The 19,339-nt window shown below is 45.6% G+C and overlaps 1 protein-coding gene across 1 annotated transcript in view; it reads right to left on the bottom strand.

Annotated features, from left to right (window-relative positions):
- Window positions 1–19,339, bottom strand: part of IFT74 (intraflagellar transport 74) — a 496,520-nt gene that overhangs the window by 58,423 nt on the left and 418,758 nt on the right. The window contains exons 17-18 of the mRNA XM_086962124.1: window positions 14,482–14,645; window positions 3,191–3,316 (exon numbers count right to left, since the gene is read on the bottom strand). Of these exons, the coding sequence (XP_086818250.1) occupies window positions 3,191–3,316; window positions 14,482–14,645 (290 nt within the window). The remainder of the gene's footprint in view (window positions 1–3,190; window positions 3,317–14,481; window positions 14,646–19,339) is intronic.

The following is a 19,339-nucleotide window of genomic DNA, read 5'->3' as shown; positions in this document are numbered from 1 at the left end:
GCCTATGAGGCTGTAGGAGGGCTAGAGGGGCATCGCCGCTGCACCGCCTTCACCCCCAATCTGCCTCACCGCCTGTCTCATGGCCGCCCGCACCTCTCATGGTCCCGGCCGCCCACGGCCGCCTTCAGCTCGCCTTCATCACAGCACATACACAGCTCTTCCCCCCCAACACAGTGGCAGGGGTCCTTCAGCGGTGGGGATCAGTAGGCGGTAAAGCGGGTACAGCCGAAGATCCGCGGCCGGGTCCGCGATGAACGGCACACAGGCCCAGCCAGAGCCTGGGGCTCGCGTAGATCTCTTCTCCCGCCAAAGGCCTCTAGCACATTGCGCACTCTCCACACGCAGCGCTCGCTCACCAGACTCCGCCGCGTCTATGATGCAGCAGTTAGTCACACCGTCACAGCAGATGGGGCACTCTCAGTGGCCACCCCGCACGCACTCAAAGTGGAGGTTCGCCCAGCCCGGGCCGCGCGCCAGCTCCAGCCCCGTATAGGCCGCACCGCTTCGTGGGTCAGCTCTCCGTAGGCCGGGTGAGGAAACGGAACTTTCCAGTATCCACAGCGCCCAAAACACGCGCCAGTTGCGCCCCCACTGCTCCGGTACTTATGGCCGGCACTCAGGCACACAAAGAGTACAGCTACCCTCAGGATATAGTGCAGGATCGTTGTCGTGGCGGAGGAGCCGACGGCTTAGGCAGCCATCTCCGTCGCAGGCTAGCTCCGCCCCCCAAGAGAAAAACTTCACATCTTCACCTGAAATCACCCGACATCTGGTGGCATCTTTCTATCGCCGCCCTGTTCCCTGGCAAGTGACCCAGACTCTGTCCCTTCTGCTTTCAGGTTCTACAGATCTTCGATCCACCCTTGGATCAACCCGGACACTTTTCCCCTGGTCGCCTGCAGCACTTCTTTGCAGCTCTCCATTGAAAACGATGACGAAACCCGACACGAAAAGACACCTATGCACCCGGCTTCCCTGGGTGAGGTAACACAAGTACTCCGGTGCTCCCGTGGGTCTTGACTCTCGAAGTGTCCTAGTTTAAAAGGGTTCCATCGTAGTCCATCCGGAAGTGTCCTTAAATTGTAAATTTGTAACTTCTTTGTTTCCCATAAAAAGTCAATGGTAACCGGCGTCTGTGGTTAGACACTGCACACGTCTCCCGTGGGCCTCCTACTTCCTAACCTTTGGTTGTTTAGAGTAGCCCCAGCGATTCCACAGACCAGCTTTCTAATTCTCTCATGGTTCTTATACCACTATTTTAGTATATGGTTTGTGAGGCCCCCAAGGCATAACGTATACTGTGCAACTTATCGTATTGTAATTGAGTAACTTGTATTGTACTTTTACCTCTGACCTCATAAAGAGTGCAGAGGGGTTGTGTTTAGAATAAATACATATATATTTGATATATACCTTGTGTGGTGTCCTTTCATTTGGTACTCAAGGGATTATAATTGGTAAAACAACTTGCCTAATACGCTTTCTGAAGTCTTAGCCTGGTGACTGCTGGTCCATGCTACCACTAGGATAGCTTTCTATAAGGTTCACTTTACAATCACCATCAATAAGGGTCGATTAGACTGGTGCAAGGTGCCCACTAGGGCTAGTGGACATCATATGCCAGGCTAACTTCTCACAATGGTTACAACCTCTTTGGCTGTCTTTAACATTGAACTACTATCATAATGCTACCATGAGACTCCCAGCTCAATGATGGGTATAATCCAATGATTGAATCTGTAAATGTCCTAGTGCTGGAGAACTATATTTAAAATATTTTGTTTGAGTGTGCCTACCTCATGATTACTTCTGGGACCAATAATTTAAAACTTACACACAAGATTGCTGTTTTCCTAGGTTGACTATGAACAGTATTGACCACCTAGAATGTAATATTATGACATATTTAATTACCTAAAAAATGTAGTGTGAGCTTTTGAGTCTGTGATATCCAAAATTCAAAGCAAACACCCTGTCCCCTGCGGCTGCTCATTCCTGCTGCGCACAGCCTTTCTTTGCCAATCAAGTAATAGTGGATATAACCTTTGAGCTCATGCTGGACACATAGCACATCTATTGTCAATAGAAGAGATGGCTTTTCTCACAGAGTGTTTGCAACAGGCTTTGGCTTTAAGTCACAATTGATTGAAGAGGTGTGGCGCAGCTGCCAGAGCGGCTGACTCCGGAGTGCGAGGATCGCGGTTTGATCCCTGGCACCGGAGGCAGCTCAGCATCATGTGACTCTGGGCAATAGCTCACCTAATTTCCCCAACGGCCCCCAGCGCCTGGATACCCTTAGGGGTGATAAGTAGCACTTTACAAATCTGGAATTATTATTATTATTTTGATACATACTTCTAAAAACTACATCCGGTCCATTCAGCGTTTACCTGGTTTAACATGGAGTACTACTCGCACCTCAAACCTTTCTGATTTGTAAATGCTGCACCATGTAACTTTCTTACATGCCCAACCACACTTGCCACTAAGGCTTAAGCAATTTTCAATCTATGTTGCCATACTTGTACACCCAGTATCTCTATACAGGATAGGACTCTGCTGCTATTAGTGATGTCATTTGAGTTGACATCAGTGGTGTCATCAATGATGTCATTTAACATATCATGAGTGCCGTATTAGGTGAGGTAATAAGCAGTGAATGACTGGGTCACAAGTTATAGTTAGCTCAGTAAACGAGTACTTGTGAATTTCAGCATTTATTTGATTTTTAAACATTCGTTTTCACCCTATTTCAAGACCTAACTATAATGTGAATATATATGCATATATAGAGCAAAACAGTTTGGGTCTCAGTATGAGTAGCCCTTCATACGGTTCTGGGATACTGGGGAAGATCTCCAATTTGAGTCAGGGAGAGGGCAATGCTCAAAGGAACATTGTCTAAGCACCCCTTTCCCGCTACAGGAGGGGACAGGCGGGACACGGCTGAACCGATGAAACTGGGTCCAATGTGTCTGGACCAAGGAGTGCCAAGGTCAGAAAAAACGATTTATGGTTGCCCAGCGTAGTGTCCCTCAGGGGATACCACTCTGGCAAAATAATTATGAGTATAAGCATAAAGAGTACAATTCAGTAATTATTGCAATACATCATTCCTAAATCAGGTTTTGAAATGGAATTATGTAGGAGACAGTGTGAGAATGGATGTTTACATAAATCTTTGTGTTACCTGAGAATGGGTCTCATTTTCCTGAAGTTGTGTTTTCATAGCCTCATATTGTGCATTCAGCTGTTCCAGTGAGATTTTGAAAGTGTCTCTACATTTTGACAACATGATTTTATCTTCTTGGAGTTTCTGAAGGAAAGAACATGCATCAATATTTTCAGGATTTATATCATGAATTAGGATCAGGTAAGGAAAAAAAGGAGGCTAGATTTCAACACTTTTTCTGTAAGCATGAACAGCACTGTTGCAACAGCAAAATATCTAGATCCCAGCAACCAAAATATTTTTTCCAGATTTTGAGAAGTCCAACACCAGTACTACAAGTCCACTAGCTTCATGCAATACCTAGGTTAACCTTCACACCGCATATAATAAAATACTTTAAAAAACTTTCAAACTTTCACTAAGGAATAAATCCGAAATGAACGAACACATTAATTACACAATATGACCTAATATCTGTACATACAGGAGTTAAAAGTGAAGGATAAACTGTCATGTCTCTCAAAAAGGTTACAAAAATGTTGAGTAATGTTAGCGTGGGATTCCCAGTTTAGAAATTAACCATTAGGCCCTATAAGTACTGGAGTCTATAGCTCTCTCAACTGTAATAATTCACTCACCAACTGGCTAACCATATAGGTATGTGTATGTATGCATGTGGCATTTCTATAGCACAAACCTAGCCAAAAGGCAGCAAATTGCTGTACAGGTTATCTACTGCCTCAGCTTGCAGCCCCTCCATGCTTGAACAAAATGCTGTCCACTATTTTTGAAAAAACAATGTCTCAACCAGTAATCATTTTTATGGCAAATGCAAAAAAATAATTAATCAGTCAGAAAGGAGAACGAAGGGGAGACCACAAGAAGTTTAGAAAAAGAACGTAGATTCTTATTTGTAAGTAGTTATGTCAGCACTACAATACAATTTAGGCATAAGTAACCCAAAAGAGGGTGTGCACATTCAATCAATCAATCAATCAATCAGGAAATTATAAGCACACTACTCACTCGTGAGGGTCTCATGGTGCTGAGGGTAGATGGGGGGTGTCCGCTGATCTGTTTAGCCAAAGAGCCAGGTCTTGAGGGTCTTCCTGAAGTTGTTCAGGGAGGGGGCACGTCTGATGTCTGCCGGTAGCTAATTCCAGGTCTTGGCTGCAATGTGAGAGAAGGATCTTCCGCCTGCTCTGGCTCTGTGGAGGAGCGGGGTTTCAGCCAGTGTGAAGTTGGAAGATCGGAGGTTTCTTTTAGGTATGTGGAAGTTGATTCTGTCGTTAAGGTATTTGGGTCCGTTGTTGTATAGGCATTTGTAGGCGTGAGTGAGAATTTTGAAAGTGCCTCTTTTCTCCACAGGGAGCCGATGGAGACTTCATAGGTGTTGACTGATGTGTTCTTGTCCGAGATGCAGAGGACGAGTCTGGAGGCAGTGTTCACTATTGTCTAGTTTGCAGAGTAGGGACTTGTTGATGCTGGCGTAGAGTGCGTTTCCATAGTCCAGTCTGCTGGTGATGAGTGCATGGTTGACTGCATTCCTCAACTATGGGGGGATCCACTTGAAGGTCTTGCGGAGGATGTTGAAGCAGCTGGAGGTGATAGTGTTAACCTGTCGGTTCATGGTGAGTAATGAGTTGAGTACGATGCTGAGGTTCTTGGCGTGGTCTGAGGGGGTAGGTGGGCTTCCGAGGGCGGTCGGCCACCAGGTGCTGTGCCATGCAGAAGGGGTGGTACGAGGATGAGGACTTCTGTCTTCTCGGTGCTGAGATTCCGGCAGCTGTTGGTCATACAGACTGCAACGTTTTGCATTCCTTTCTAGAACATGAGTTTGGCAGTGGTGGGGTCTTAGGTGAGGGAGAGGATGAGCTGGGTGTCGTCAGCGTAGGATACAATGTTGAGGCCGTGTTGTCTGACGATGGCTGCGAGGGGGGCCATGTAGATGTTGAAGAGGGTGGGGCTCAGGGATGAACCCTGTGGGACTCCACAGATGATTTTCGTGGGTTCGGAGAGGAAGGGTGGGAGTCTGACTCTTTGGCTTCTTCCTGTGAGGAATGATGGTATCCAGTACAGGGCTGTTCCTTGTATGCTTGCGTTGTGTAGTCTGGCGACTAGTGTGCAGTGGGAGACGGTGTCGAAAGCTGCTGATAGGTTGAGTAGGATGAGGGCTGTGGAGTGGCCTTGGTCCAGGAGGGTGCACATCATGTGCTCATGATACTGAATGGGGCAGTGACACAATAAAGTGAAACACAGCGTGGACGGCACAAAAAATAGAAGACTTGGTGGTCAACAATACAATAAAAAGAAATATGTACAATGCAGGTATTTTTCTTAAATTGTTTAGGTTGACCACAGTAATGCTAGAGGTTACACTGAGTGGTAGATGACTTTTTGACCTGTATAATTCCAGGTCAACATCAGGACCGGGTTACTTTAGGTCATATGGTGCTGTGATGGTAGTTGAGGGTCCAGCTGGACGAAACTCAGGATGTAAATGGTCCTAGATGGCTCTGCGGAGGGGAGAAGGCGCATAAGGGCAAAGTGGGTCCATTTGTGGTCATTATCGACTGGGTTGTGATGGAAGTCTGAAGCAGGCTCCAGAGGATTGGTTTCAATGAACTGCAACTGTAATTAGGGTTCCGAAGGCCTAAAGGAAGGGAGCGGTCCTCGGGTGTCCAAGAAAGTGAATTTGGTGTGGGAAAGGTGACAGAAACGGGAAAGTGAAGCGCCGCGTCTCAGAGCCTATGGTGTGCTGCCATAACATTTTCATTCCCTGCCTGCGCTCTCCTGGGCAGAGAACATCAGTGTCCCGCGGATGGGGTCACCGGGACATTGCTTTGATCTGACTCCCTGGGGCCAATGCATGGCTTTGTGGGCGGTCGGGGCAGATGCCCCCTCCCCATAAAAACAATGGCCCCATGGGATGGGGTTCCTGGGGCATCTCTGAGACTTGGGGAGGGGCAGGATGTCTCCTCTCCATAATTACTAAATTGGCTCCAGCAGATGGGGTCCCAGGGGCCTTAGACATGCTCGAGGATGCGGGCCATGCCCCCTTCCCAAAATATAATATTTCCTCAGGGGTAGGATATCCAGGGCCTTCTAAAGGCTTGGGGAGGGGGACACATGGCCCCTCTCCATAAATTAAGATATTGTCCCTGGGGAATGGAGTCCCTGGGGCTTCCAGAGACTCAGAGAGGGAGGCCTTATGCCCCACTCCCAATTTTTAAAAAAGACTGTGCCAGGCCAGGCCCACCACAAGAAGCTTACATTTTGAAAGCATGAGAGCCCCTTAGGGGGTTTAATCTCTTAAAAAGGTGGTAGCCTGTACTTTTTCTTTACGTTTCTTTTTTCAACAGGACAGTTTGTAGCCCTCTATATGCTTTTTAATTCTTTTTATAGGATAATTGCACCACTCCGTGGTCTCTGGGACGCGGCGCTTCACTCGTCCATTTACGTCACCTTTCCCACGCCGAATACACTTTCTTGGACTCCCGAGGACCACTCCCTGCCTTGAGGCTTCCGGATCCCGATTACAGTTGTGGTTCAATGAAACCCGAGCTCCGGACCCTGCGTCAGACTTTCAACACAACCCAGTCGATAAGGACCATAAGAAGCCCACGTTGCCCTTATCGCCTTCTCCCTCCCTGCAGAGCCAGCCTGGACCGTTTACATCCCGCATTTCGTCCAGCTGGACCCTCAACTACCAGCACAGCACTATATGTGCCCTGTCCTGATGATGACCTGGAATTATACAGGTCAAAACGTCGTCAACCACTCAGCGTAACCTCTGGCATTCCTGTGGTCAACCTAAACAATTTAAGAAACATACCTCTATTGTACGTATTTCTTTTCGTTGTATTGTTGACCACCAAGTCTTCTATTTTTTGCGTCGTCCACGCTGTTTTTCACTTTATTGTGTCACTGCGTTGTTCACTATCATGAACACATAATGTGCACACCCTCTTTTGGGTTACATATGCATAAATTGTATTGTAGTGCTGACATAACTACTTACAAATAAGAATCAATCAATCAATCAATCAATCAAAGCATTTATATAGCGCACTACTCACCCGGAGGGTCTCAAGGCGCTAGGGGAGGGGGTCCGCAACTGCTCGAACAGCCAGGTCTTGAGCTGCTTCCTGAAGGTGAGGTGGTCCTGGGTTAGGCGGAGGTGAGTCGGAAGGGAGTTCCAAGTCTTGGCGGCCAGGTAGGAGAAGGACCTTCCCCCTGTGGTGGCTCTTCGGATGCGGGGGACGGCGGCGAGGGCGTGGACGGTCGATCGAAGCTGGCATTTGGGAGCATAGAAGTTGAGGCGGCTGTTGAGGTATCCTGGGCCTTGGTTGTGTAGGGCTTTGTGTGCGTGGGTGAGGAGCCGGAAGGTGATTCTCTTGTTGACCGGGAGCCAGTGCAGGTCTCTCAGGTGTCCGGAGATGTGGCTGCGACGGGGGATGTCCAGGATGAGTCGTGCTGAGGCGTTCTGGATCCGCTGGAGTCTCTTCTGGAGTTTGGCGGTGGTTCCGGAGTAGAGGGAGTGGCCGTAGTCCAGACGGCTGGTGACGAGGGCCTGGGTGACCGTCTTCCTGGTCTCGGTGGGGATCCATCGGAAGATCTTACGTAGCATGCGCAGAATGTTGAAGCACGACGAGGAGACGGCGTTGACTTGTCTGGTCATGGAGAGGGAGGAGTCCAGGATGAAGCCCAGGTTGCGTGCATGGTCTGTTGGTTTGGGTGCGCTGCCCAGGGCGGGGGGCCACCAGGTGTCGTCCCAGGCGGAGGGTGAGGATCCCAGGATGAGGACTTCCATCTTGTCCAAGTTCAGTTTCAGGCGGCTGTTCATCATCCACTTGGCTACGTCTGTCATCCCTTCGTGCAGGTTGGCTCTGGCGGTGGCGGGGTCGTTGGTGAATCTACTTTCTTTTTCTGAACTTCTTGTGGCCTCTCCTTCTTTCTCCTCTTTGATTGATTAATTCTTTTTTTGTATTTGCCATAAAATGATTACTGGTTGTGACGTTGTTTGGTTACATACTTTGTCTGGGTCTCGACTGGGTTAACGGGTTTACTCCTGTTTTTTGATCCCCACATATTTTTGAGGCACTGCTGGAGGTGGCTAGTTTCTGGCACTATTCCTCCTTATCAGTACACATTGCCAAATCTCCTTAACAGGCACAGAAATCTGGGGGTGTGGCCTACATTCACACAGTGGCAATACATCCTTTCACCAGCTTGAGTTTGTTAAACTGTCTATTCTATTCTATTCTGGGTTTGGTAAAGCGCAACAGCTACCCCAGCAATGGGGCATCCCGGCGCTGAAAGACAACACACACCCTACCAGGAGGGGGAAAGGGGGGGGGGGGGTCTGGGGGCTACTCTAAAGGGCAGGAAATAGGAGGGTCTTGATTGCCTTACGGAAAGCCGAAAGGCAATCTATGGAACGTATGTGAAGAGGAAGAGCGTTCCACAGCTTGGGTCCCAGGACCTTGAAGGAGCGACCTCCAGTGCGACAGAGTTTTATTCGGGGTACTTTCAGAAGAAGTTGGTTGGAGGAGCGCAGCTCACGGCTAGGAACATAGGGGCAGGTCAGGTTTTGTAACAGAGGAGGGTTTCCCTGTTTGACAATTTTAAAGATCGTAATGAGAGCTTTAAATTTTACTCTGTTTTCCACGGGCAGCCAATGGAGTTTGCGGATGGTGGCTCTGGCTGAGCATCTGCGGGGAAGACCGACCAGCGTTCTAGCCGCCGCGTTTTGGACTCGTTGAAACCTAGCAGTTTCTGCTTTGTTTGCACCTAGGAGGAGGACGTTCGCGTAGTCCAGGCGTGATAAGATGGTTGCCTGGACAATCAGCTGGCGAGCCTTCGAATCGAAAAAGCCGAGTAAGGGCCTGAGATTTCTCAGAAGACCTATACAGGTGGCTGCCACCTTTTTGGTGTGTGTCTGGAAGCTGAGATTGGCATCCATCCAAACTCCCAGGTTTTTGACGCTGGATTTAGGGAGTGGGGTGGTACTAAGGGATGACGGCCACCAGTGCTCGTTCCATTGGCTGGTGTTTCTGCCAAGAAGGAGCACCTCGGTTTTCCCGGCGTTCAGTTGGAGATAATTGTCCGTCATCCATTGTGCCACTGCTGCCAGGCCATTTCTGAACCTGGACGCCGCGCTGGAGGGGCTTTCAGTGAGGGTGACGACCAACTGGGTGTCGTCGGCGTACGATACTAGCGTGAGCCCCCACTCTTTGGCCACTTCCGCAAGAGGCTGAACATATAGGTTGAAGAGGGAGGGGCTCAGCGCTGAGCCCTGGGGAACTCCCTGTGCTATCGGATAAGGTTTTGAGAGGAAAGGGGGGCTGACACCCGGAAGGATCTGTCCTTAAGAAAGGAGCGGAACCAGGTTAGAGCAAGGCCAGACACACCGGCCATCTCCAGACGCTTCAAAAGAATGTCGTGTGATACCGTATCAAAGACTGCGCTGAGATCGAGAAGAATCAACGCAGCACTTTGACCGGAGTCTAGAATCGTCCGGAGATATTTGGTGGTGGCTAATAGGGCAGATTCGGTGCTGTGGCCCGGTCTGAAGCCATTTTGGGATGGGTCCAGAATTCCATTTAGGTCCACATGTTTGGAGAGAATGCCGTTGACGTGGGCTTCTGCTATTTTGGATATCCAGGGGAAAAGGGATATGGGTCGGAAGTTTTCTGGCTTCGAAGGGTCCAGGGTGGGTTTTTTGATTATGGGTGATACCCAAGCTTGCTTCCAGGCTATAGGTACAGTGGCAGATGTGAAAGAAAGATTGAGAATATCGATCATGGGGGGTAGGAAGAAATCAAGCGAGTCCAGAAAATGGGAAGGGCTCTGTCAGGTAATACCACATACATACATAACACTGTCTAAAAAATACTACATCAAGATGAAGTACCAGTCCACCTTCATTCTTAGAACTGCAATCTCTCATCGACTATCGTAGCCTTTGACCCTTTCTGTACTCACCTGCCTTTTGGTAAGCGATTTCCCCTTTACAAATGCCACATACATACATTTACTTGTAGGGGAGATTTTAAGTCATGAGGTCAACACTACAGCACCTATGATGAATAACCTACCTAAAATTTCTCATAGCTCGCCTACTATCCATCCACAGAAGTGAAGGGTGTTGGGACAGACCCAGATTAGAAGAAAGAATGTTGTCTGCAGATCATCTTTGCTATATCTTAAAGCTACATTTGGGCCTATATCATGTAGCAAGAATAGCACTGTACAACTTCTCCTTTGCACTGTAAGTGGATTAATCTACTGTGTCCATTAAAGAACCTTCCCTCGACAAAGAGTAGGTTGTGATATTTCACCACAAGTTTCTCCTTCATTGATAATTCACTGTACAAACCCCTGGCACCTAACCTCCTCAAGTAACTATTGTAATGCAGTCACCTGACACCGGCAATCACTCTCCTATGGTAAATAGTAAAAAATGGTTGTTACCTGGGGACTCTTGGGAAAAACAGATAATCTATAAACAAAAACTGCCTTCTTGTACGTACCGAGGCACAGCCATTGTCAAATGCCACATGATGTTCACAATACCATACCTGGATGGAATCACTTCCTCCCGGAAAAGGTCACCCTACAGCTGAATCTACCATCAACCCCACCCCACAAATTTCATTTGAGTTACCACCACAGGCGAAAGGGAAGAAGAATCTCCCATTACATTCAGGGTTTTCAACCAAACTCCAGATTTACACATTTACTGAGGCTGTTTTTGCACCTTTCCACGTGTACAGGAACGTCCTTTCAAATTCGACCGGTCACGGCTTGGAGTCTTTCGCTGTTTAGCGACATACAGCTTTGTCCCATGGTCCCATATTGCCTGCGGCTTCATTTGGGCACTGTCATCACAGGCCTTAAAATCATGCTCGATCCCAGGCACCACAGACATACTGCGTGAGAGTGAGTCACAGACATTTGTTTGTGAAAATCCACACACAGCTTGAGCTTCGTTGTCTTATAAGGTGACATTTTCACTTGCACACTGGTATCATTTTCAAAAAAAGATCTTGAAAAGACATCGGATGAAGAGAGGTGTGGCTCGCTGATGGAGGGCTGTGGATCCCCCTTCCGAGGAGGAATAGAGAAAATGGCTTGACATTTGCAAGAGTACTTAAAGGCCAATTTATGAGGCTGGGGCTTCCCTAAAAAATATGTGAAAAAGTGGGAGGGTTGGGCAGAAAATCGAGGCAGTAATATCTATAAAGTAACTTTCCCAAATGTGAGGTTAGATGATGAAGTGCAAGGGTATGGGGAATTGCTGTCCAGCTCCTGGAGGCAATCCAGTTGTCATAACGGTATGGAAACATCTGGGGTATTTCGGTTCATTTTGGGGTGGGTGAGTGGGATGGCAGTGGGTGAGGAGCAGTACAATGTATTTTTTGTTTAATTTCCTTTTCCTTGTTTATAATCAGTTTATTTGTAATGATGTGGAAATATTTTTAAAACCATTACATTCTTTCATTTAAAAAATAGACCAAAGAGTAGCTCCAGATCTGCATCTGAAGGCTTGGAAAGAAAGGAACTGAAGTCAGTGTGCTTGGGTGGTGCTTATATGTAGCTTCGCTCGTCACTTCCACAGTGAATAATTTTAGCGCAGAGCTGCACAACATCACCTACCGATGCGCAGGAGTACTGAATTAAAGTCTCTGGATGTAGCTGAACGCCTGGGTAATAATCACAAGGTGAGGAATCTGTTTTTAACCCCTTCGCTGCAGCGGCAATTCCGCCGCAGCGCTAGGGGGTAGGAGGGGCCGCGCGGCGCTCTCCTGCTGGTGACGGAACCGCTCCGTCATCAGCCTCGGTAGCGCTGTGCTTATGACGGAGCGGTTCCGTCATGGCCTGCCCGCTCAAAAGAACGCCCAGCGCAGGCGCGGAATCCGCGCCACGCAGGCACGGCGAGCGGGCCATGACGGAACCGTTCCGTCATCAGCACAGCGCTACCGAGGCAGATGACGGAGCGGTTCCGTCATCAGCGCAGAACGGGTTAAAAGTACCCATTAGTGGGAAAAGAAAAAGCTTCAGTGTCTGTAAGAAGCTGTATAGATGGAGGGAAATGTATGGATGCATTTCCTCCAACAATATGGTGGAGTACATTAAGCCAGTGGATTGTACTATGTAAATCAGAGCTTCCTTCAGATATTGGAGAAATTTTAGTCACCACTAAACTCTAAATCAGGCCTTAGTCACCATAGAGCATTTCATAATTGTTTTCCATTTGTATGCATCCCTTCAATATTCGCAGATTTAGATGCTGGTAATCCTTTTGTACCAATAAGTACTACCATTCATAAATTATTCTACTTCTCCCTAGTTGACCTGGAATTCTTTAGCAAGAAGTCATTTGCTCGACTGGTCTCTGTAAGGAAACTATCTGTTGTTTGTGAGATGTATTTGTGAGGAGGTCAGCACATTTATCCTGGCTCATCCTGCAGAGTGCTATTGTTAACTGATTAAGAAAGGCACATTGGCTACAATACAGAAGTCAAGCACCTACACATTCCCCAGGAAGCACGAGTACGGAATGGCGTCAGCCTATAGGGAGGAACTACAACAGTCCAGAACATATTAATACCACAAGTCAACACAGGATGACACATCACTGGACACACTGATGAGCAGAACACCACAGAGAAAGCTAGAGCCCGAACTTGATGGACTGAAGAGATGGACATCGTGCAGGACAGGGGGACTGGGAACCATCTAGAAAAGCCAAACGAGCAAGGCACTGCCCCTTCTAAAGAAGAAAAAGACAACTTCGAAGAGAGAAAAATAGAATGTGATGCCATGGAGAGCCAACCTTTGTGTCTGTTTTTACAGCATTGTCTTTAATTAGCACAGCTTATGCCTTGGCCCATGCCTAAAAGGAAATGGTAAAAAGTATTCAAATCAGTGGCTGGAGTGGGAGAAACCTGCAGGACTGTGGATGCACCAGGTGGAAGGTAACATGGAAAACAAAGCACTAAGATATGTAACCAGGTATCACTAGAATAACCAGGTCAAGTTGTACCTTTTCCTGTCGGAGTAGTCCACAGTCAAGCATTTCCTTTCCCAACCACCCAAAACCCATGTTAAAACTACACAAACTGTGTTGATGGCAAGGTTGACCGTTCCATAGACAGCCTAATGTTCTATAAATTGCTTTCTTTTTTTGAGGGGCCCTGAAGCTGTTTTCAGGTGGCGTGAAGAGGGTAGGAGGTTACATGTGGAAGACGGGAATAGATGACTGGAGAGGGATTCCCAGCTTTAAGCTTTAATGTATCACTGAAATAAATACAATTAAAAGCCATATTTCACCCTACCTTGGTTTCTGTATTCCTACACTATGGGGGTCTATTACGATGGCGGGCGGACACCGTAACGGAATGCGGGACCGTCCGCCAGGGTTTGTCGGTCCCGCACCTGCAATCAGGATACCACCGCCACTGTGGCATCCCCCATTCCCAGCATTGTGGTGGGTGGTGCTCACAGCACCGTCCATCACAATGCTGGGAATGCACGTTGTGCACCTTGTCCATGCCAATGGTGCCCCCCAAGTGCACACCCACCCCCCACCATCCTGGGGGCTGGCTACGCATTCCTAACCGTGAACACCTCATGCCTTTCCATGGCGGCAACGCAGCTCTCCACCAGCTTGTTAATATGGATGGCGGTGTTTTCAAGACACCACCACCATATTAAGGCCGTTTCCCGCCCGGTCGACTCGTCGACAGGCGGACAAGCGAAGGACAGTCTTTCCGTCTGCCGCGGACCCCCCAGCCATCCTAATATGGCCGGGGGTCGTTCATGCGTGGATGGGGGCAGATTGCCCCCGCCTGGCCGGCAGTGGCTACCGCTGGCCCGGTGGGGGCGATCCGCCCGCCATCCAAATAGACTCCTATGTCAGTATTCCAGCCTGTTTTGAGTTTTGATTTGAGGATACCTCAGCAGACTCACAGTACTGAAGTGCTTGGAAGGGGAAGGCTAAGACACCAGCACATGTAATACATAGTAACAAATAGTGTTTCAGATCATCTAAATACCTGTGTACGATACTTTACCCATCGATAAAAAATAAAATCGATCCATTAAGGATCCAAAAATAGAAAACGTGTCAGCTAACGATTTTGGGTAAACAATGAAGTATTTATTTTAAAATAAATTAGCAACAACAGCCTCAAGATAACAAATACCGTCATTTTATTGGATAATAATATACCTCCACTACGATGGATGAAACAGTGTTTCAAACTAAGGTGCATGACGCTGCAAGTGGATGAAGCAATTACCTTTTTCTTTTCTTCTCCTGAGGCTTTCAGAGCATCCAAGTTGTTGTACTTGCCCAATTCTTCAGTCATTTGCTCTATTTTATCCTTTAGGGAACCCAGCTCAGAATTAATCTTAGTCTCCAATTGCTCCACCTTCTGTAGGTCCTGCTGCAGACGCTGACTTTCTAATAAACAAAAACATTTTTTTATGATAAGTAGAATGATTTCTTCCATTCGAGCTATATATATACATTATCCATGTTTTATCAATTAACATTTTTGCACTGGCTAGTGGAATATTGTCTATACTTTTACAACTGGGATGTGAATCCAAGCAATGCAGTCTTCTTTGTGAGAAACACATTTATATATTAATGCACGTTTTGTCCACACATCAATGGGGATTACAACATGTGCAATGTTTCTAAAAGTAAAAATTCAAATAGCCCATAGTGGGGGACTAACATGTTATGCGACTGGCTCTATCTCCCACCACCACCGATATGGTATGTGACTAGATCTTTGGTTATAAAGAGAGAGGAGGCCCCACTAACCCAAGGGACCAGGGCACTACTAATAGTGGTAAAAAAGTATCAGTCCCTTAGGAAAACCAAGTTCACACTAACTCATACGCACCACACCTTGATTGTGTATATAGCACTCCAAATCAAAAAAGGCATACACTTCAAACACAACACCTCAACTGTAACACCACCTAGCCAAAAGATGTAGTGACAAAATTCTTTAATTTAAAAAGATCTAGTACAGATAAAAACACAGTGCCTGATCAAGGTATCGCTTAGTTATTATAAATTCTTTACGCTACTTTGACACATTTCTCACCACATTGGTTTCTGATACATATTAAAAAACATTACATTATATCACATGTGCATTTAATAATAAAACATCACTAAAACAAAATGAGGCATTGCCAAAAAGGAAAAAAATATCTAATAGCGAGGCCCTATTGTACACTAAAAAAATACTGTTACAGTATCTGATCCAACCAATTACGTAGAAATCATAGGTTTTTTTGTGTCCATCATCATTTTTACAGCTTTCTTTCTCGTAAGGTGTGGTGCGTATGAGTTAGTGTGAACTTGGTTTTCCTAAGGGATTGATACTTTTTTACCACTGTGACTAGGTATATGCCATCTCTGCCAGCCTGGCAAGTGACGACTCGAACCTAGGCCTCCTAATAAACGTATTCTGACCCAGCCCCATATTGGAATTCTGTTGGCTATTCTCCAACCCCACCGAACTGATGTGTGACATGGCTCTGCTGTAACCCTGCTAACCTGTGAATTTACTGAATCTTCAACAAGCTCACTGGCCAGGCTGCTGACTCTTCCACAGCCAGACATTCCAGGCAAAAGAGAAAAGAGGAGAGAGAGAGAGACAAGCTGGAATGGGAAGGAAATGAGAGATCGAGAGCGAGAGAGAGAGATTAGATTTTGTTGTTGCTCCACCTAAGGTACGAATTTAATATCAGCCTCCCTGAGGCATGGCACAGATGACAGCACAAAGAACTGCAATAATGGAGGAAAATGGTAGCTCTTGGGTATGGACTTGCAGCTGGTAAAGTTGGAAAATGTGAATTCGGTTACATGTGAAGAAATAAAACAGCTCTATGTTTCTAGGCTTGACAAACTGGGAAAGTTTAATGCTGAAAAAGATACAGTGAGTGAAAATTGCCCCTTATATGTGTTTTTCTGAATAAATTAAAAAATCAGTTTACAGGTTGTCTCTCGTGTACACTGGGACACTTTTTAGTTTAGTGTAGAGCATATTTGAATTATTTTACCTGAAATAATTACTGCCATGGAAATTAATGTTTACAGTTAAAGTTCATTTTATTACGGAGCAAGACTGGGTATGTGCTATTTGATTCTTCAGCGTTGGTATTTTTCAGATTCACATGCTTGAATCTTGTAAAGGACACAGTCTACCACGCCATGGTCTAGGTGAAGGCATTAAATACACAGCACATGACGATCGTTCAAAAACATATTTCAATTTCGCGTCCCACAATGCTAGAAGAGTCTATTCATATATTTGTTATGTCTTTTGGCAGCTGGAATTTCTGGCAGGAGGTGACCTAACATCTCAGTAACAGATCTGAGCCCGTGAAATGCAGCAAGTGACCCGAAGGAGCTCAGCAAAAACAACATACCACACCGCATCAAAGCTGCTGGGCAAGACAACCACACTAAAACAAGCATCAGTGAAGCCAATAGGTTTGGAAAAGCTATCGCATGGTAGATAGTTTGAACAAAGGGTTAGTAGTTTTTGCAACTTTAAGTGAACTTATGTGCAAGTACGTCTTTACTTTATGTACAAAAAATGTGAATGAATGAACGCACAAGGGCAATTGGTAAATAGCACTATGTATTTACCGAAGGAAAAGTCATCCTAATAACAGGCAATTCCAAAACAAAAATGTAATAAAACCAGTTGTTCAAATGTCTTTGAGTCAGCAGAGTACATATATTAGGTGACACAATGGCTTTAGTCCAACAAAAAGATAACTTAATGCTCCAACGCCAAAACCTAAGGGGAGCACAAATGGGGCGACGCAATCATCCATCAAATGCCATTGCTGTAATTGTTATTCAACTTTTTTCTTAAGAACTGATTACATGAGGCGTAATATTTTAAAGCTATCTGTAGCTATGGTATGGAAGGTATGACCGGTATGTATGTAGTTTGATATTGGAATTACATTTTCTCTTTATTGATTGGGGGTGTGGCAGTTAATATATGTAAATTTATATGCTTAAATCATTTTTTGATATTTGTATACAAGTTCTAAATAAATAAAAGAAATTGATATTTTCCATTTTAATAAGCCTTCGTGGTATTGTATTTCATTTACGAGTCTATTTGAGAGCGTTTATTTGGATGCGGGTTGTTGTTCCCTTTTTAATTAACCCCCAATGACCACACAGCATCCAAAGCATCCTTCAGCATTCTGTATCTTCAGCTTCAGGGCCACTCCATTAAAATCTATCGGCTTTGATATAAATGGTGGTACTGGACTTGAAACTGCTTTGGTGACCATGTAACTGTCCAAATATTACTTATTGGACTCCCTGACCTTCACCCTGGTGGAATTGGTCACCCAGTCCAGAGCGGAGTAGCCGAATACAACTCTCTCAAACTTTTCCAAACTTTACGGTTACCAATGCTTATTTGCATTTTGGAATAAAAAGCGGAGATTTATGTTTTCTTTAGAAATCTATATCTCCAGAACGTTCTGGTGGATCTTACTCGTCTTGGAGCCTAAAATTTGCAAAAATATACTTAATTTTTATAAATTGGTGTTGGGTTTATTTTGTGTTGTGTGACTTTTTTTTGTTGATGCTATTAAATGCTTTACACTAGTTCCTTTTTAAGCCTTGCTGCTCGAAGGCAAAGCTACCCAAGTTTAAGCCTGACTGGACTCAAGACGGTCTTGTGAGTGTATTACACGGTGAGGTCACACAACCATGTCATATTATATATCTGAATCCTCACAGTGGACAAGCCAGAAAGACGAATTCAGGAAGGTGTGTGAAAGATGAAACACACTGGACTGGTCTTCCTCACCCTGGCGTTCTGAAAGGAAACAATGCTTTTTATTAACAAAGGGACAAGCAGAATACGACTGATCAGTCGCTATTTTCTGAAAGGAAAGAGGACTACTTGCCAGACATTTAATTTTCCTTATCAGGCAGAATGTTCTATTTAAATAAAGTACTTTCTCCAGAGAAGTGCTCGGAAGAGGATGCAGCCCACTTCCTCTGATATCCTCCAAATTGTGCGGCAGTGTGTCTACCGCAGTTCAGTCGCACACCAAAAAGAAGTGACCCCAGGGAAAAGTCTCTGAGAATCCGTGGAATCAGCACGTTTGTTTACTCTGGGATTTCCTTTCTCCTGAAACTCCCTTGATGTGTTGTTTTATCTAGGCGAATCGGATACATTTAAAAAACCCATAAACCCCTACAGTACATCCCACTCGTTGTGAAGGGTGCATTGTCTGGGTTTTTGCAGGAAACGCATGGGGGAAAGTAAAACGTTTCCATTGTTCTCTGAAAGGTGGGCGTTACTTTGGAAAAGTAACTACATCCCTTTATAAATATGTTGGGGAACTAATGAGATAAGAAAATGAAATAAAATACGCAACTGGGTAATAAATAGCTGAAAACTGACATTAGCCATAGCTGGTGGATTGCTGCACCCCCACGCATTTCTATTATTGTCATCATTATATTGCAAAGAGCGGGAACACGTTTATACCCTCCTACCGAGGTGCAGCTCACTGCAGCAGCATTGCATTTGCTTTTTAGTATGTTCAAAGTGATTTTGGATATGACTGAGGTTGGGAATTGTCAGGTGGGTAGGCAATTGGCGTTATTCTTTTGGGAGATATCCAAATTTGAGTCAGTTTGTGGCTGCTATTTTTATCCAAACGCACTAAATTAAATTGAATAAATGCAGCGAAAAAATGTGCTAAGTAATATATTTTAACTATAAGGGAAATGTACAAAGCCGCAGATTTCACATGAACGATCCAATGTATAGGTATGTGATTTCTATTCTGATGCAGTGACGAACTGCACAGAGGACCATAGCACAGCACTGTGTCAAAGTGAACATTATGCATTATGCATTTTATCCGTGTAATGCTGAGCACGTGCTTGGAAACGTTGAACACTGCAAACAACAGGTGTCAAAAGTAATGCGTTAACATATACCCTAACCCACTCAACCTTACTGATGAGGGATCTGCACAAAGCGTATTTGTATTTTATTTATTGAGTAGTTTAATATAGTGTGATATAGACGCTAATAGGTGACATAGCCCGGTATATAGGAGAGTTTCCTACTAAAGAAA

This window comes from Lissotriton vulgaris, chromosome 3_1 (genome assembly GCF_964263255.1).
Source record: "Lissotriton vulgaris chromosome 3_1, aLisVul1.2, whole genome shotgun sequence".
NCBI classification, from domain to species: domain Eukaryota; kingdom Metazoa; phylum Chordata; class Amphibia; order Caudata; family Salamandridae; genus Lissotriton; species Lissotriton vulgaris.
The sequence above is the reverse complement of the archived record's forward strand: the minus strand, read 5'-3'. Positions and strand labels throughout refer to the sequence as shown.